Source organism: Callionymus lyra, chromosome 14, assembly GCF_982586985.1.
Source record: "Callionymus lyra chromosome 14, fCalLyr1.hap1.1, whole genome shotgun sequence".
In the NCBI taxonomy this organism is placed as follows: Eukaryota; Metazoa; Chordata; class Actinopteri; order Syngnathiformes; family Callionymidae; genus Callionymus; species Callionymus lyra.
In genome coordinates this window covers 23,463,721-23,484,493 of record NC_141831.1, presented here as the reverse complement: position 1 = coordinate 23,484,493, position 20,773 = coordinate 23,463,721, and the positions used below count along the sequence as shown (strand labels likewise).

At 37.4% G+C, this 20,773-nt stretch overlaps 2 protein-coding genes across 2 annotated transcripts; both read left to right on the top strand.

The window, feature by feature from the left end:
- Positions 1-5,513: 5,513 nt before the first annotated feature.
- On the top strand, positions 5,514-7,034 carry LOC148066712 (ladderlectin-like). The gene is made up of 7 exons (XM_087807269.1): positions 5,514-5,588; positions 5,661-5,720; positions 5,987-6,002; positions 6,091-6,173; positions 6,277-6,411; positions 6,491-6,599; positions 6,903-7,034. Exons 2-7 carry the CDS (start codon positions 5,661-5,663, stop codon positions 6,962-6,964), a joined length of 465 nt encoding a protein of 154 aa, XP_087663395.1. The 5' UTR covers positions 5,514-5,588; the 3' UTR covers positions 6,965-7,034.
- Positions 7,035-17,455: 10,421 nt separating this feature from the next.
- Positions 17,456-19,327, top strand: LOC148066711 (galactose-specific lectin nattectin-like). The gene is made up of 7 exons (XM_087807283.1): positions 17,456-17,512; positions 17,591-17,650; positions 18,128-18,140; positions 18,266-18,348; positions 18,446-18,580; positions 18,686-18,797; positions 19,160-19,327. Exons 2-7 carry the CDS (start codon positions 17,591-17,593, stop codon positions 19,219-19,221), a joined length of 465 nt encoding a protein of 154 aa, XP_087663409.1. The 5' UTR covers positions 17,456-17,512; the 3' UTR covers positions 19,222-19,327.
- Positions 19,328-20,773: the final 1,446 nt, after the last annotated feature.

Sequence of the window (20,773 nt, the reverse complement as noted above, 5' to 3'; positions counted from 1 at the left end):
AGAGTTATAGACAAAAATGTTAGTTCATTTTAACGTAGCGACTGGAGCTTAGATGTCTTTGTATTTATCTTTGTCCAAAATGACCCACTTAAAACAATAGAACATGAATTGTTCCCAAAAAAACTAAATAAATGTGTGCTTTCAGCCTAAATCTCTCATGTTGAGGCTTCAATACAAGATGGTTGTCACAGACAAGCAGTATGGAGGTATTTAGTTTTTTTCAAGTGCGTCTTTCGACGTAGATGAAGACGACAACAACTGATTTCTAGTCGCTACATTACAATGAACAAATATTTTTGTCTTCAACTCTAAAGAGGAACAGATTACTCTGAAAATAATCCCAACCCTTTTTCTACATGAGGGTGAGTGGAAAATATGTGTTATTTGAATACTAGGTCAACTATTCCTTTAAGCATTGACAATAATCATAACAATGTTTTGTACTGTATATTTACTGTAATTTGTCCTGATGAAAGGTCTGACGTTTGTTTTTCTCTTTTCTTAGGTAAAGCACTATTTGACTCTGAAGGGTTATATATACATTAATATACATTATAAAAATTGTATCACCATCACCATTATTTTTATTATCGTTTCAACAATGCAGAAAACTGAATAATAGGACATTCAAAGTGAAATGATTTGATATCAAACTTAATCTAATTTATAATAATGTACATGTTTTTAACTGACTGACTTGCTTAAAATATAAAATATTTTCTATGTAGGCTGAAAAGAACTATATTTCACCAGGTCTAATTTTTTTTTAGGTCTTCACAAATTTGAAACAAGATTTTTTAACAAAATCAAGTCAAATTCTATAACGTTGTTGTGCGTGTTACTGTTCCTTCAAGACTGAGCCGTGTGAGGGAGGGGGGAGCGAGGAGTCAGATTTCTGCGCTGATCGTGAAGAACTGATGTTAATACCAGCGAAGGTGTGTCTTACACTAACAGTTAAACCCCCAGGAAATTATTTTAACTTAATACTGGCTATGCGAACCAAGCTTGGACTCCCGGAGAAACCCCAAAGGACTCTCTGAGAAACACAGTCGGATGGCTTCTCCTGATCCACAAAACACAGGTTTGGCAAACTATCATGGACCCTCAGGAAACTTGCGGATGGTATAGAGCTGATACACGGTTCCATGACCTGGACCAAAACCACTTTGCTCCTCCTGAATCCGAGGTTTCACCTGGGCAAAAGTGCGGCCCTGGGGCCACATGCCGCCCTTTGACTGTATTTATGTGGCCCCCGTAATGTAAAAGTTTGATCATGTATAAATGGTTCTAATGCATTAACAAATGTATTTTGTATTTATTATTCATTTACATTTTCACACTTATTTACTTTTTCCCTTCTTTCTTGTGTGTAATTTTTCGAGTATATATCAATCCATCAAAACATTTTTTTTAAGTAAGTTGAAGAAATGTTTTGAAAAAAAAAATCATATATTCAAGAATAAAATTGAAGCTTATTTATCTTTAAAAATATTATGGCCTCACGACGAATGTCCTTTTTTTTTACGGATTTTCTCATCTTTCTTTTTTCTTTACGGCCCCTAACAACATTCACATAATTGAATGTGGCCCTTGAAGAATTATAATTTCCCATCCCTGTACTATAGGATAGACCCTCCTTTCCAAAAGATCCGACCAGACCTTGCCAAGGACGGTGAGGATTGCGATACCCCTAAGATTGGACTGGTTTCAAAATAATATGATGAGAAACACCATGACAACATCCACGTTATCAAGTATCTCACATTCACATCTAAAGAGAAGGATGTTTTTCCATTCACTTCTTTTTTTATCTATTTGAAGTGCTTTTAAGTTAAATAAAAAGGGAGAAAACAGATTTAAGTGTTCCTGCGTCACAAACATCTAGCCAGAATACAGTATCTTGTCTTGATAACTCTTGTATCCTCTATTCGAAGACAACATCCTCTCTTTCTCTCAAACTGAACTGGACATCTTTTATATGAGAATTTAACCCATGTTCAGGTTAAAGTTTATAATGATGAAGTAAAAGACCACCTATTGGTCAATTTCAATTTCGAGACCAACCAGCCACTTATTATGAGATTTTAAAAAATCCCCTACAATTGGAAGAATATCATTAATATACAAATGTCTTTAATAAAACTTTTAAAATCCAATATTTGCATTTTGATCAGATGTCTTACTTGAAAGAGAAATGCATCTAAATATTAAAATCTCGTATATGTATATATTACGATTTGAAAACTGGGGAAAATTGGCTGTACTTCAATTCATTGATCTTCTTCATATTTTATATTATTTGGATACTTTCTGGGTTTTGACATAAGAGGGAACTTGGCAAAGACAAAAAGATGAGAAGAAAAATCAAATATAAGAGTGTTCTTGCCTCACAGAGATATTGTCCGACTGATCATATCAGCCAAGGTTCGACTTCGCTCTTGCTCTTGATTTTAGAACTTGTGTATATTTTGTCCTGATAAGTGTTTGAAGACAGAAACACTGTTTCATTTGAAATTAAAAGCTTTCTAATCTTTTAGGCACCACGGTACACACAACCAAACACCCATCAATTCTGTGAAACAGTCTCTTTAGCATTCAAATATGAACAACTTAACAAATTTACTTTTGAAAACATGTTAATCATCTCTTTTAAATAGTTTATTATAACACTTTATTTGTTTTACAGCCAAGGTAAACGACATTCCCTGCCATCTTGCGTGAGGTAAGGGGTGAGTCTTGCCATCGGCAGCGCATCTCTGTGACAGGACACAGACCAGTGTTGGAAGCGTCGACCTCGACCAGGAACTGGAGATGGGAATCTGGTTGCTGGAGGACGGGGGCAGAGGTAAAGCGGCGCTTGAGCTTCCAGAACGCCTTCTCGGCGGCCGGGGACCACCGAAAGGGCTGTGACTCAGAAGTGAGGGAAAGCAGACAGCACTGAAATTACGGATGAAACGGCGGTTAAAATTAGAAAACCAGAGAAACCGTTGCAGAGCCTTGCGTGTATCGGGGGCAGGCCAGTCGGAGACCGCGTGTACCTTGGCGGGATCCATAGCGATTCTACCAGGGCTAATGCTCAAGTAGAAGAACTCAAATAAACTCTTCACTGGCTTCCAGTTTCTTTCAGGATCAACTTTAAAATTCTGGTTCTTACTTTCAGAGCTATTCATGGTCAGGCTCCTCCTTACATCACTGATCTGATCCAGCCTTACACCCCAGCTCGGGCTCTGAGGTCTGTGGATCAGAATCTACTTATGGTTCCACGCACATGGTTCAGGACCAGCGGAGAGAAATCCTTCCAGGCTTTTGCTCCTAAGCTTTGGAACAATCTTCCTCTCTCTTTGCGCTTGATGGAGTCTACTGACTCCTTTAAGAAACATCTTAAGACGTTTCTATTTATTCAAGCTTTTCCTTGATTTTCTGGAACTCCTGTTGTGTTATCAGTTTTATCTTGATCTTTAAAATATATACTTTATTGAGTATTGTTTTGATTGTTTAAGCGCTTTGTGACCCTGGTCTGGAAAAGCGCTAAACAAATAAAAATGACTTACTTACTTACTTACTTAATGATATAACCGAGGAATGAGACGGTACGGACATGAAACTCGCACTTCTCCGCCTTGACAAACAGTTGGTGCGCGAGAAGACGGCTAAGGACGGAGCGTACATGCTGGCGGTGGGACCGTTCGTTCCTTAGAAAAGAATCAGGATATCGTCTAAATAAACGAAAACAAACTGGTTAAGGAACTCGCTTAAGAAGTCGTTCACCAAGGCCTGAAAAACCGCAGGGGCATTGGTTAAGCCGAACGGCATGACTAAATACTCGTAATACCCTGATGGAGTATTAAATGCGGTCTTCCATTCGTCGCTCTGGCGGATGCGAACAAGATGGTAGGCGCTGCGCAAGTCTAATTTGGTGACCACAGTGGCCCCTTTAAGAGTCTCGAACGCACATGAGATTAACGGGAGGGGATAGCGGTTCTTAATTGTGATGTTATTGAGTGTGCGATAATCAAACATGGTCTGAGGGACCTGTTAGGGGTTTTTGTGTTCCGATGAACCGACCCCTCCCCAGCCTCGTACGTGGTGATGGAATGAAGGACAGACACATGGATGGGTTTAAGAAAAATGCTCGTTTAGTGAATTATGCAAAAGTCAGAGACAAACTCACGTGAACACGGGCGCTAGCAAGCAGAGAGATCTATCGCAGACGTCTTCGCATGCCAGAACGCAAAGATGAGACAAAATGGTGGATCTTTATAGTAGAATATTCAGATTAACGCCTCTAGTCAAATGTGAACGTAGGATTGGTCAGTTACTGTAAACACTTGATTCTAAGATGGCCGGTCGCACGTGATCGTAGTGGAAATTTACTGAAGGTTGTTGTTTTGTAGAGAGAGTTTGTTCCCAGCAACTTACTGGACTGTTGTGTATTTCAGTGTGAGTTCTCAAACAGGTTCACACTGAATTCCTGGAATCTGGGATTGTTTAATCTTTCTGTGTGTGTGAGGCTTTGTGACCTCGGCCTTTGAGTTGTGAACCTGAGTTTAGTTTAAGTGAATGCAATGCAAGAATAGGATTATTTAATATGAATTAAATATGAAAGATTATCAGTTAATCAAGTGACTATTTGAAATGTGTGTTAAATCTAGATGATTGATTACAGTAAAGTTGTCATTTCCTTACAGACCCGTCCTTCTTTCCTACAAAGAAGAAACCCGCGCCAGCCGGGAAAGAAGAGGGACGTATGATGCCTGTCGCCAATGACTCGGAAATATGTGTTCATGGCCTCAGTCTCAGGGAGAGAGAGGGAGTACAAACGCCCTCCTTGAGGCTCAGCACTGTGTAAGAGTTCAATCACGCAATCATAGGACCGATGAGCAGGGAGACTTACGGCACGAGTCTTAGAAAACACCTCACGCAGGTCATGGTACTCACGTGGGACACAGGAGAGATAGGCGACGAGGTTAGGCGTGCTGGGATATCTAGTTTGCGATTAAAGTAGATCTAAAGCATGAATTATCACAAGCAACTGATGAAAACATATACAATACTATATAGAAAATGTACAGGTTTAAAGAAAATTAACTGGAAGGAACATCAACACACAATAATGTCTAGAACATTCATTCAAATTACGTATATGCACATCATGACAGCACAATGAACGATTTGGAACAACAGAAAAATGGGAAGCTATTTTTTTTTCCATTTGAATTGGTTTTAAGTTAAATAAAAAGGGATAAAACAGATTTAAGTGTTCCTGCGTCACAAAAATCCAGCCAGAATACAGTATCTTGTCTTGATAACTCTTGTATCCTCTTTCTCTCAAACTGAACTGAACATCTTTTATATGAGAATTTAAAATGTCTTACATGAAAGAAGAAATACATCTTAATATTATAATCTCGTATTTACAATTTAAAAACTGGGGAAAATTGGCTGTACTTCAATTCATTAATCGTCTTCATATTTGATTTGATTTGGATAATTTCTGGGTGTTGACATAAGAGTGTTCTTGGCAAAAATCCTATATAAGAGTGTTCTTGCCTCACAGAGACATTGTGCAACTGATCATATCAGCCAAGGTTCGACTTCGCTCTTGAATTTAGAACTTGTGCATATTTTGTCTTGATAACTCTTACCACCTCTTATCACAGATGACATCCTCTCTTTCTCTCGTCGTGGTCCTTGGACTGGCCGGTGGCCTGTGGCTTGAAGTAAGTAAAAACGACATCAAAACTGCTGCTCTTGGCAGAAAATTGTATTTTTCAAGTTGATATTTTGGAATGAATGGTTGGGAACATCATTGTTCAATTTGAATTGAATTATTTTCTCTTCACTCTACAGTCTCTGTTCAGCTCTACTTCAACTGTTTTTTATTCATTCACATTTTCTTTGTGTTCTCTTCATGAATGTGAGCGAATCATAACACCGTAATTCCTTCAGGAAGTATTTAAAACATGTTTTGGTATATTTTTCACAGGGTGTACATGGAGGAGGTCAGTATAATAAACACTCCACTGATACAATATAATGAATTAGTGTCTTCTACCATGTGATCATTCCATGTTTTCCTCTACTGATCAGATTCCTGCCCTAGTGGCTGGACCCAGCATGGCTGCAACTGTTATAAGTACTTTGGTAACGTTTTATCATGGGCTGATGCAGAGGTAAGGAACATTCTAGTTATGTCCAGAAAATATTTCAGTGCCAGAACATCCTGAGATATTTGGTGTTAGATGTCTTTAACTTTTTCCTTTTCACATTCCGTAGAAACAATGTGTGGGATTAGGTGCAAACCTGGCTTCTATCCACAGTGAGCCTCAACATCAGTTTGTCAGACAGCTGATCAAAAGCGCTACTGGAAGCAATTCAAAAGCCTATGTTGGAGGTCATGATCTCTACAAGGTCAGTGATTCATTCATTTAGAATCAACTATCAAGACATCATTGAACTAATGCATAAACAAACATTGACTTGTTATTAGGAGGGGAGGTGGTCCTGGACTGATGGATCCAACTTCCACTTCCCTGGATGGTTGGCAGGAGAGCCAAACAATGCGGGTGGAGAAGATTGTATGGAGATCAACTTTCGTGGTATGAACAATAGGAGCTTTTTGGTTATTTAATTTTAGCATTTACTAAATCAAACTTAAATATTCATATTCACAGAATGTTCCAACAATTGAAGGTTTATTATTGAAATATATACATTTTTAAATGTAGTTAAGAGTTTCATTTAAGAGCTGATATCGAGACATTTTCCCATGATTTCTTGATAACAGCCACTTAAGTTCATACATTAAAAGCTGAAATAAGCTTTTAGGCAGATGTTTACATTGCTGTACATCTATGGTAACTTGTTTCTGACGTAATACTGACACTTTCTTACTCTTTCAGATAAGGGCAATGACATTCCCTGTGGGCTCGCAAGAGCCTCTGTTTGCTCCAAGCCTGTGTGATTTTCTTCATCGAGTGAGATCATTCAAATTTCATCCAACATGAGTTCAATAAAATACTAAGCATTCCAAATCCATGATGTGTCGTCTTTTATTTATTGTATCTCATTTGTGACATTGATGCGATAGGCAGTGGCTTTTTGTGTACAACGGTAAATTAACTGATATTTTATCAACGCTTTCAAATGAAACTGTACGTAAATGATGCACCGACACGTGTTTGCATCAAATGTATGAAAAAAAAGGATGATCTTGTTCATGAAAATCTTTTTGCAGATAAAAAATAAAAAAATTACAATGAAATCAAAATACATCTATTGGGTTTTGAATTTAAATGGCTTATTAATAAGTGTTTCTTTGAAAAATACGCATCTAAATTCTCAAGTGTCCATAACACCGTCCGAAGAAAGTCAAAAGTGAATTAAACGTTGGGCGGAGAAACACAAACAATGAATTATACAGCAAAAAACTAGGCACTGACACTAGGAGGACAAAAACACCAGAAATAAGAAAAAAGTCATTCCCAAAGAGAGAAATCTTGAAGGTTCATACCAAGGATTGAGGATTCTAATCTGGAACCTGTTGCTTCAAGAGACTGGCTTCAAGCTCTGTTGATCTGGAGTTAATTTCTGTAGTTGCTGTAATAGCAACAGGCGCCGTGGAACTCAGGAAACAGAAAAGTGGGATAAAACAAGTCAGGGTGGGCAACCCATAATTCTCAAAGAGCCATTTGGACCTGTTTCCTACAGGAAGAAAACCCGGGAAACCGAAAAACTATTTTTGACTTTTAAAATTAAATATAATCCCATATAAGTTTCACTGTCCTTGTTTGCCTTAACGCTATATATAAACAAACTATAAATAAAACCTTAGTTAGTGTTAGTTCAACCAAAATTCAAACTTCTCTCATTTTCTACTCATCCTCATGTTGACTGATGTTGGAGTATTTTCAGAGTAATCTGTTCTTTTTAGAGTTATAGACAAAAATGTTAGTTCATTTTAACGTAGCGACTGGAGCTTAGATGTCTTTGTATTTATCTTTGTCCAAAATGACCCACTTAAAACAATAGAACATGAATTGTTCCCAAAAAACCTAAATAAATGTGTGCTTATAGCCTAAATCTCTCATGTTGAGGCTTCAATACAAGATGGTTGTCACAGACAAGCAGTATGGAGGTATTTAGTTTTTTTCAAGTGCGTCTTTCGACGTAGATGAAGACAACAACAACTGATTTCTAGTCGCTACATTACAATGAACAAATATTTTTGTCTTCAACTCTAAAGAGGAACAGATTACTCTGAAAATAATCCCAACCCTTTTTCTACATGAGGGTGAGTGGAAAATATGTGTTATTTGAATACTAGGTCAACTATTCCTTTAAGCATTGACAATAATCATAACAATGTTTTGTACTGTATATTTACTGTAATTTGTCCTGATGAAAGGTCTGACGTTTGTTTTTCTCTTTTCTTAGGTAAAGCACTATTTGACTCTGAAGGGTTATATATACATTAATATACATTATAAAAATTGTATCACCATCACCATTATTTTTATTATCGTTTCAACAATGCAGAAAACTGAATAATAGGACATTCAAAGTGAAATGATTTGATATCAAACTTAATCTAATTTATAATAATGTACATGTTTTTAACTGACTGACTTGCTTAAAATATAAAATATTTTCTATGTAGGCTGAAAAGAACTATATTTCACCAGGTCTAATTTTTTTTTAGGTCTTCACAAATTTGAAACAAGATTTTTTAACAAAATCAAGTCAAATTCTATAACGTTGTTGTGCGTGTTACTGTTCCTTCAAGACTGAGCCGTGTGAGGGAGGGGGGAGCGAGGAGTCAGATTTCTGCGCTGATCGTGAAGAACTGATGTTAATACCAGCGAAGGTGTGTCTAATACGAGGGAAGTTACGACTTACACTAACAGTTAAACCCCCAGGAAATTATTTTAACTTAATACTGGCTATGCGAACCAAGCTTGGACTCCTGGAGAAACCCCAAAGGACTCTCTGAGAGACACAGTCGGATGGCTTCTCCTGATCCACAAAACACAGGTTTGGCAAACTATCATGGACCCTCAGGAAACTTGCGGATGGTATAGAGCTGATACACGGTTCTATGACCTGGACCAAAACCACTTTGCTCCTCCTGAATCCGAGGTTTCACCTGGGCAAAAGTGCGGCCCTGGGGCCACATGCCGCCCTTTGACTGTATTTATGTGGCCCCCGTAATGTAAAAGTTTGATCATGTATAAATGGTTCTAATGCATTAACAAATGTATTTTGTATTTATTATTCATTTACATTTTCACAATTATTTACTTTTTCCCTTCTTTCTTGTGTGTAATTTTTCGAGTATATATCAATCCATCAAAACATTTTTTTTAAGTAAGTTGAAGAAATGTTTTGAAAAAAAAAATCATATATTCAAGAATAAAATTGAAGCTTATTTATCTTTAAAAATATTATGGCCTCACGACGAATGTCCTTTTTTTTTACGGATTTTCTCATCTTTCTTTTTTCTTTACGGCCCCTAACAACATTCACATAATTGAATGTGGCCCTTGAAGAATTATAATTTCCCATCCCTGTACTATAGGATAGACCCTCCTTTCCAAAAGATCCGACCAGACCTTGCCAAGGACGGTGAGGATTGCGATACCCCTAAGATTGGACTGGTTTCAAAATAATATGATGAGAAACACCATGACAACATCCACGTTATCAAGTATCTCACATTCACATCTAAAGAGAAGGATGTTTTTCCATTCACTTCTTTTTTTATCTATTTGAAGTGCTTTTAAGTTAAATAAAAAGGGAGAAAACAGATTTAAGTGTTCCTGCGTCACAAACATCTAGCCAGAATACAGTATCTTGTCTTGATAACTCTTGTATCCTCTATTCGAAGACAACATCCTCTCTTTCTCTCAAACTGAACTGGACATCTTTTATATGAGAATTTAACCCATGTTCAGGTTAAAGTTTATAATGATGAAGTAAAAGACCACCTATTGGTCAATTTCAATTTCGAGACCAACCAGCCACTTATTATGAGATTTTAAAAAATCCCCTATAATTGGAAGAATATCATTAATATACAAATGTCTTTAATAAAACTTTTAAAATCCAATATTTGCATTTTGATCAGATGTCTTACTTGAAAGAGAAATGCATCTAAATATTAAAATCTCGTATATGTATATATTACGATTTGAAAACTGGGGAAAATTGGCTGTACTTCAATTCATTGATCTTCTTCATATTTTATATTATTTGGATACTTTCTGGGTTTTGACATAAGAGGGAACTTGGCAAAGACAAAAAGATGAGAAGAAAAATCAAATATAAGAGTGTTCTTGCCTCACAGAGATATTGTCCGACTGATCATATCAGCCAAGGTTCGACTTCGCTCTTGCTCTTGATTTTAGAACTTGTGTATATTTTGTCCTGATAAGTGTTTGAAGACAGAAACACTGTTTCATTTGAAATTAAAAGCTTTCTAATCTTTTAGGCACCACGGTACACACAACCAAACACCCATCAATTCTGTGAAACAGTCTCTTTGGCATTCAAATATGAACAACTTAACAAATTTACTTTTGAAAACATGTTAATCATCTCTTTTAAATAGTTTATTATAACACTTTATTTGTTTTACAGCCAAGGTAAACGACATTCCCTGCCATCTTGCGTGAGGTGAGGGGTGAGTCTTGCCATCGGCAGCGCATCTCTGTGACAGGACACAGACCAGTGTTGGAAGCGTCGACCTCGACCAGGAACTGGAGATGGGAATCTGGTTGCTGGAGGACGGGGGCAGAGGTAAAGCGGCGCTTGAGCTTCCAGAACGCCTTCTCGGCGGCCGGGGACCACCGAAAGGGCTGTGACTCAGAAGTGAGGGAAAGCAGACAGCACTGAAATTACGGATGAAACGGCGGTTAAAATTAGAAAACCAGAGAAACCGTTGCAGAGCCTTGCGTGTATCGGGGGCAGGCCAGTCGGAGACCGCGTGTACCTTGGCGGGATCCATAGCGATTCTACCAGGGCTAATGCTCAAGTAGAAGAACTCAAATAAACTCTTCACTGGCTTCCAGTTTCTTTCAGGATCAACTTTAAAATTCTGGTTCTTACTTTCAGAGCTATTCATGGTCAGGCTCCTCCTTACATCACTGATCTGATCCAGCCTTACACCCCAGCTCGGGCTCTGAGGTCTGTGGATCAGAATCTACTTATGGTTCCACGCACATGGTTCAGGACCAGCGGAGAGAAATCCTTCCAGGCTGTTGCTCCTAAGCTTTGGAACAATCTTCCTCTCTCTTTGCGCTTGATGGAGTCTACTGACTCCTTTAAGAAACATCTTAAGACGTTTCTATTTATTCAAGCTTTTCCTTGATTTTCTGGAACTCCTGTTGTGTTATCAGTTTTATCTTGATCTTTAAAATATATACTTTATTGAGTATTGTTTTGATTGTTTAAGCGCTTTGTGACCCTGGTCTGGAAAAGCGCTAAACAAATAAAAATGACTTACTTACTTACTTACTTAATGATATAACCGAGGAATGAGACGGTACGGACATGAAACTCGCACTTCTCCGCCTTGACAAACAGTTGGTGCGCGAGAAGACGGCTAAGGACGGAGCGTACATGCTGCCGGTGGGACCGTTCGTTCCTTAGAAAAGAATCAGGATATCGTCTAAATAAACGAAAACAAACTGGTTAAGGAACTCACTTAAGAAGTCGTTCACCAAGGCCTGAAAAACCGCAGGGGCATTGGTTAAGCCGAACGGCATGACTAAATACTCGTAATACCCTGATGGAGTATTAAATGCGGTCTTCCATTCGTCGCTCTGGCGGATGCGAACAAGATGGTAGGCGCTGCGCAAGTCTAATTTGGTGACCACAGTGGCCCCTTTAAGAGTCTCGAACGCAGATGAGATTAACGGGAGGGGATAGCCGTTCTTAATTGTGATGTTATTGAGTGTGCGATAATCAAACATGGTCTGAGGGACCTGTTAGGGGTTTTTGTGTTCCGATGAACCGACCCCTCCCCAGCCTCGTACGTGGTGATGGAATGAAGGACAGACACATGGATGGGTTTAAGAAAAATGCTCGTTTAGTGAATTATGCAAAAGTCAGAGACAAACTTACGTGAACACGGGCGCTAGCAAGCGGAGAGATCTATCGCAGACGTCTTAGCATGCCAGAACGCAAAGATGAGACAAAATGGTGGATCTTTATAGTAGAATATTCAGGTTAACGCCTCTAGTCAAATGTGAACGTAGGATTGGTCAGTTACTGTAAACACTTGATTCTACGATGGCCGGTCGCACGTGATCGTAGTGGAAATTTACTGAAGGTTGTTGTTTTGTAGAGAGAGTTTGTTCCCAGCAACTTACTGGACTGTTGTGTATTTCAGTGTGAGTTCTCAAACAGGTTCACACTGAATTCCTGGAATCTGGGATTGTTTAATCTTTCTGTGTGTGTGAGGCTTTGTGACCTCGGCCTTTGAGTTGTGAACCTGAGTTTAGTTTAAGTGAATGCAATGCAAGAATAGTATTATTTAATATGAATTAAATATGAAAGATTATCAGTTAATCAAGTGACTATTTGAAATGTGTGTTAAATCTAGATGATTGATTACAGTAAAGTTGTCATTTCCTTACAGACCCGTCCTTCTTTCCTACAAAGAAGAAACCCGCGCCAGCCGGGAAAGAAGAGGGACGTATGATGCCTGTCGCCAATGACTCGGAAATATGTGTTCACGGCCTCAGTCTCAGGGAGAGAGAGGGAGTACAAACGCCCTCCTTGAGGCTCAGCACTGTGTAAGAGTTCAATCACGCAATCATAGGACCGATGAGCAGGGAGACTTACGGCACGAGTCTTAGAAAACACCTCACGCAGGTCATGGTACTCACGTGGGACACAGGAGAGATAGGCGACGAGGTTAGGCGTGCTGGGATATCTAGTTTGCGATTAAAGTAGATCTAAAGCATGAATTATCACAAGCAACTGATGAAAACATATACAATACTATATAGAAAATGTATAGGTTTAAAGAAAATTAACTGGAAGGAACATCAACACACAATAATGTCTAGAACATTCATTCAAATTACGTATATGCACATCATGACAGCACAATGAATGATTTGGAACATCAGAAAAATGGGAAGCTTATCCTATGAATTCGATGTCTTGTATTTTTAATGATACTAATTTTTTTTTTTTTCAATTTGAATTGGTTTTAAGTTAAATAAAAAGGGATAAAACAGATTTAAGTGTTCCTGCGTCACAAAAATCCAGCCAGAATACAGTATCTTGTCTTGATAACTCTTGTATCCTCTTTCTCTCAAACTGAACTGAACATCTTTTATATGAGAATTTAAAATGTCTTACATGAAAGAAGAAATACATCTTAATATTATAATCTCGTATTTACAATTTAAAAACTGGGGAAAATTGGCTGTACTTCAATTCATTAATCGTCTTCATATTTGATTTGATTTGGATAATTTCTGGGTGTTGACATAAGAGGGAACTTGGCAAAAATCCTATATAAGAGTGTTCTCTTAGCCAAACAATATGGGTGAAGAAGACTGTATGGAGATCAACTTTAATGGTATGAACAATAGGAGCTTTTTGGTTATTTAATTTTAAACATATTTAACGAATGTTCCAACAACTGAAGGTTTATTTATTGAAATATATAAATTTTTAAATGTAGTTAAGAGTTTCATTTAAGAGCTGATATCGAGACATTTTCCCATGATTTCTTGATAACAGCCACTTAAGTTCATACATTAAAAGCTGAAATAAGCTTTTAGGCAGATGTTTACATTGCTGTACATCTATAGTAACTTGTTTCTGACGTAATACTGACACTTTCTTACTCTTTCAGATAAGGGCAATGACATTCCCTGTGGGCTCGCAAGAGCCTCTGTTTGCTCCAAGCCTGTGTGATTTTCTTCATCGAGTGAGATCATTCAAATTTCATCCAACATGAGTTCAATAAAATACTAAGCATTCCAAATCCATGATGTGTCGTCTTTTATTTATTGTATCTCATTTGTGACATTGATGCGATAGGCAGTGGCTTTTTGTGTACAACGGTAAATTAACTGATATTTTATCAACGCTTTCAAATGAAACTGTACGTAAATGATGCACCGACACGTGTTTGCATCAAATGTATGAAAAAAAAGGATGATCTTGTTCATGAAAATCTTTTTGCAGATAAAAAATAAAAAAATTACAATGAAATCAAAATACATCTATTGGGTTTTGAATTTAAATGGTTTATTAATAAGTGTTTCTTTGAAAAATACGCATCTAAATTCTCAAGTGTCCATAACACCGTCCGAAGAAAGTCAAAAGTGAATTAAACGTTGGGCGGAGAAACACAAACAATGAATTATACAGCAAAAAAATAGGCACTGACACTAGGAGGACAAAAACACCAGAAATAAGAAAAAAGTCATTCCCAAAGAGAGAAATCTTGAAGGTTCATACCAAGGATTGAGGATTCTAATCTGGAACCTGTTGCTTCAAGAGACTGGCTTCAAGCTCTGTTGATCTGGAGTTAATTTCTGTAGTTGCTGTAACAGCAACAGGCGCCGTGGAACTCAGGAAACAGAAAAGTGGGATAAAACAAGTCAGGGTGGGCAACCCATAATTCTCAAAGAGCCATTTGGACCTGTTTCCTACAGGAAGAAAACCCGGGAAACCGAAAAACTCTTTTTAACTTTTAAAATTAAATATAATCCCATATAAATTTCACTGTCCTTGTTTGCCTTAACGCTATATATAAACAAACTATAAATAAAACCTTAGTTAGTGTTAGTTCAACCAAAATTCAAACTTCTCTCATTTTCTACTCATCCTCATGTTGACTGATGTTGGAGTATTTTCAGAGTAATCTGTTCTTTTTAGAGTTATAGACAAAAATGTTAGTTCATTTTAACGTAGCGACTGGAGCTTAGATGTCTTTGTATTTATCTTTGTCCAAAATGACCCACTTAAAACAATAGAACATGAATTGTTCCCAAAAAACCTAAATAAATGTGTGCTTTCAGCCTAAATCTCTCATGTTGAGGCTTCAATACAAGATGGTTGTCACAGACAAGCAGTATGGAGGTATTTAGTTTTTTTCAAGTGCGTCTTTCGACGTAGATGAAGACGACAACAACTGATTTCTAGTCGCTACATTACAATGAACACATATTTTTGTCTTCAACTCTATCAGAACAAGAACAGATTACTCTGAAAATAATCCCAACCCTTAGTCGACATGAGGGTGAGTGGAAAATATGTGTAATTTGAATATTAGGTCAACTATTCCTTTAATAATAATAATAATAATCTCTATTTATATAGCGCCTTTCTAGGCTAGGGTCACAAAGCACTTTGACAGCCATTCACACATACTGATGGGAGTAGGCTGCACCACATGCCGCCGAATCTGCCATCAGGAGCAATCAGGGTAAAATGTCTTGCTCGGGGACACAACGACACAAGCTTGTCTGTAGCTGGGATTGAACTTGGACTGCAGGCAACCACTCTACCATCTGAGCTATGACGCCCCTTTAAGCATTGACAATAATCATAAAAATGTGTTGTACTGTATATTTACTGTAGTTTGTCCTGATGAAAGGTCTGACGTTTGTTTTTCTCTTTTCTTAGGTAAAGCACTATTTGACTCTGAAGGGTTATATATACATTAATATACATTATAAAAATTGTATCACCATCACCATTATTATTATTATCGTTTCAACAATGGAGAAAACTGAATAATAGGACATTCAAAGTGAAATGATTTGATATCAAACTTAATCTAATTTATAATAATGTACATGTTTTTAACTGACTGACTTGCTTAAAGTATGATATATTTTCTATGTAGTCTGAAAAAAATTATATTTCACCAGGTCTAATTTTTTTTTAGGTCTTCACAAATTTGAAACAAGATTTTTTAACAAACTCAAGTAAAATTCAATAACATTGTTGTGCGTGTTACTGTTCCTTCAAGACTGAGCCGTGTGAGGGAGGGGGGAGCGAGGAGTCAGATTTCTGTGCTGACGATCGTGAAGAACTGATGTTCTTCTAATACGAGGGAAGTTACGACTTACACTAACAGTTCAACCCCCAGGAAATTATTTTAACTTAATACCTGCTATGCGAACCATGCTCGGACTCCCGGAGAAACCCCGAAGGACTCTCTGAGAGACACAGTCGGATGGCTTCTCCTGATCCACAAAACAGAGGTTTCCAAACTATCATGGACCCTCAGGAAACTTGCGGATGGTATAGAGCTGATACACGGTTCCATGACCTGGACCAAAACCACTTTGCTCCTCCTGAATCCGAGGTTTTACCTGGGCAAAAGTGCGGCCCTCATGTGGCCCTTTGACTGTATTTATCCGGCCCTTGTAATGTAAAAGTTTGATCATGTATAAATGGTTCTAATTTTTCGAGTATATATTAATCCATCAAAACATTTTTTTAAGTTAGTTGAAGAAATTTTTTGAAAAAAAAAATCATATATTCAAGAATAAAATTGCAGCTTATTTAGCTTACAAAATGTCATGGCCTAATGACGAATGTCCTTTTTTTTTTACGGATTTTCTCATCTTTCTTTTTTCTTTACGGCCCCTAACAACATTCACATAATTGAATGTGGCCATTGAAGAATTATAATTGCCCACCCCTGTACTGTACGATAGATAGACCCTCCTTTCCAGAAGATCCGACTAGACCTTGCCAAGGACGGTGAGGAGTGTGATACCCTTAAGATTGGACTCCCCCCTATCCCTTCATAAAAAGAAAAAAAACAGGTTTCAAAATAATATGATGAGAAACACCATGACAACATCCACGTTATCAAGTATCTCACATTCACATCTAAAGAGAAGGATGTTTTTCCATTCACTTCTTTTTTATAATCTATTTGAATTGGTTTTAAGTTAAATAAAAAGGGAGAAAACAGATTTAAGCGTCACAAACATCTAGCCAGAATACAATATATTCTCTTGATAACTCTTGTATCCTGTATTCGAAGACAACTTCCTCTCTTTCTCTCAAACTGAACTGGACATCTTTTATATGAGAATTTAACCCATGTTCACGTAAAAGTTTAAAATGATAAAGTTTAAGACCACCTATTGGTCAATTTCTAAACTAGACCAACCAGCCACTTATTATGAGATTTGAAAAGGTCCCCTACAATTGGAAGAAGACCATTAATATACAAATGTCTTTAATAAAACTTTAAAAATCCAATATTTGCATTTTGATCAGATGTCTTACATGAAAGAGAAATACATCTAAATATTAAAATCTCGTATTTACAATTTAAAAACTGGGGAAAATTGGCTGTACTTCAATTCATTGATCTTCTTCATATTTGATTTGATTTGGATAATTTCTGTGTGTTGACATAAGAGGGAACTTGGCAAAGACAAAAAGATGAGAACAAAAATCATATATAAGAGTGTTCTTGCCTCACAGAGACATTGTCCGACTGATCATATCAGCCAAGGTTCGACTTCGCTCTTGCTCTTGATTTTAGAACTTGTGTATATTTTGTCCTGATAACTCTTACCACCTCTTATCACAGATGACATCCTCTCTTTCTCTCGTCGTGGTCCTTGGACTGGCCGGTGGCCTGTGGCTTGAAGTAAGTAAAACCTACATCAAAACTGCTGGTCTTGACAGAAAATAGTATTTTTTAGATTATATTTTTTCATGAATTGTTGGGAACATCATAGTTCAATTTTATTTAAATTATTTTCTCTTCACTCTACAGTCTCTGTTCAGCTCTACTTCAACTGTTTTTTTTTTTTATTATTTTTGTGTTCTCTAGAGAGAGACAGAGAGAGAAAACTATTTAAGAGAGAAAACTATTTAAGAGAGAAAACTATTTCACTTGTTTAGCTTCCTAAAGTGGTCATTTAAAAAAGTGTTTTTTTCATTCAAATTGGATATAAATTGTGCTCTACCTTTTGTAGAATTTGTCTTTTTGTGTTGGTTTGATCACTACCTTGACTTTGTTCTGCTCTTTTATAAAAATGCTTAGGCAACTGTTCTGCTTTTCTTGCTTTGGGAAGAGTAAATCTAACCATCTTTCTCAAACACTTTTTCATGTTTTCCGCAGGCTGTTCGTGGTGGTGAGTACACTGATTTAACTCTCCACTGCTAAAACACTGAATAAAAACAACCTACTTTTTTTGCAAAGTAATCTTCACTATGTTCCCTACCATGTGATCATTCCATGTCTTCCTCTACTGATCAGATTCCTGCCCTAGTGGCTGGAATCAGCATGGCTGCAACTGTTTTAAGTACTTTGGTAACCCTGCAGCATGGGCTGATGCAGAGGTACGGAACATTCTTGTGATCATGAAGAAAAATAAGTAGTGTCAAAACAAGTTATTAGACTACGTCGTTTCTACTGCTAACCACTCACATTCCATAGAAACACTGTGTGGGAGTAGGCGCAAACCTGGCTTCTATCCACGATGAAGTAGAACATCAATTTGTAAGAGACTTGATCAGAAAGGGTTCTGGAAGTGATAAAAGAGCCTATGTTGGAGGCCATGATCACTACAAGGTCAGTGACTCATTCATTTAAGATCAAAATGACAATCATTTCTATCATTCAGAGAATTTTACAAGACTGACGCATTTGTACTGTATATATTTGACCCATTGTTAGGAGGGTAAGTGGTACTGGTCTGATGGATCCAAATTTTCATTCCCTGCATGGCATGCAGGAGAGCCCAACAATTGGGGTTCAGGAGAAGACTGTTTGGAACTCAACTTCCATGGTATGTTGTATTTCTACACACATGATGTCTGTTAGCGATGGGTGGAAATTGTTTCACGAACAGAGTGGTCAGATCTATGGGTGGTGCTCTCAGTTTAAAAATGATGAGCTTCAATTGTGTCATAGGTACAAAAAACTAGAGAGTAGGGGAGACATCAAAGTGTTTAAAGACAAAAACACTGTTTCATGAAACATTATAGGCTTTCGAATCTTTTAGGCGCCACGGTACACACAACCAAACAACCATCAATTTCGTGAAACAGTCTCTTTGGCATTCAAATATGAACAACTTAACAAATTTACTTTTGAAAACATGTTAAACATCTCTGTTGAAAAGTTTCTGACACTTTATTTGTTTTGCAGGCAAGGGAAACGACATTCCCTGCAAACTTGCGAGAGTATTTGTTTGCTCCAAAGCCATGTGATGCTCTTCATGTGGTCATGAAAATGACACATTCTCCGGATCCTAGACTTTGAAAAGAATTCCTGAAGTTTTGATCCAACTTTAGCAATAAACTGTTGAGCATTATATTCATGTTGTGTCTTCGCTTCATTATTTATTGTATCTAGTTTGCGATTAAAGTAGATCTAAAGCATGAATTAGCACAAGCAACTAATGTTAACACACACAATACTGTATAGAAAATGTACAAGTTTGAATAGAAATTTAAATTACTTACTTACTTCTTATCCTCTAGTAAGAAGAGGTGTGCCACATAAAACAAACAGTTGTGCAGCGAAAACTATGTTTAAATAAAAGCTAGAAAGTTCTACTGAATCATGACTGCCCAAAATAAACCAATCACTACACAAATTGTTAACCACTCAGCAAATATGTGCTCTCTGGTTATATTAGAACAAGAAAAAGGTCTGTGTCTGTTTCCTCGCCAGCAGTTCAACATCATGTAAAAACTGTCAAAAGTCAATCATGCTACGTCACATCCCTCACCAGAAGATTAAATTAAAGACACCATAAAAAAAGTAAAGGCTATTACTTTCATACCGGGCTGCAAAGACAGAATAATTGCTTAGGACTAAAGTCTGGGACCAACTATTACCAAAAACATACAAACACTGAATTGATACTCCTGGAGAACTTAAGATCTTATGTCACAAAGCGCCGACGAGAACGGCAGCCTCTCCAGTAGCTCCTATTGAAGAAGGAACCAGAGGTTGTCGACTGGAAATGAGTGAACCCAGACCAGGTCAACGGGATGATGGATTTTATTAACTGTGGGTCGAAGCCCAGCAGATAATTCACAAGCATTCCTACAAGCTTAGAGTCCGAACATCATCATAGTTTCACAGCACACATTGACTTTATACAGTGCACAGTGGGGTCCGCCCTCCGGACACTCCTCGACATGACGATGTCTGGACACTCGGCCAAGGAGATTTCACAAGATGTTTCCCAATCTCATTATATAAGATGTTTGCCTCTCAGTGTGTGTGTGTTTCTGGTTTCTCCAGTAGCTGGAAAAGTCATTAGGATGATGTCAGTGACAACATATCCACCCGTTGTTAGTTTCAACTAACACTACTGATAATGTTTTTATTGGTCTTAGATTATGTATATGTTATATGACCGAGAGTAACTGTCTGCAGGTTGTAACCTTAAATGTGTGTATGTTCAAAGACTAGCTTTGAGTAGTTTTGTGGATTACCTTTAAGTGCGTGTGTATATTCAAAGACTAGCTTTGAGTAGGTTTGTGAATTACCTTTAAATGTGTGTATACCCCGTAGGAATGTTAGTACCGTCGCAGGAAAGTTTAGTAGGTCACTTCCAAATACAAAAAGTTAATTCCGTGATGTACGACTGAACAAGAAAATTATTAGCAGTTAGCTCATGCTTTAGCATATTCAATTTAAACATAACTTGTAATAGTTTTTCAAACACTTGATATAACACTCGAATGAACACAAATTCAATAGAATAACTTCAGGCACATATAATACAAGGAATAATGAACATAAACA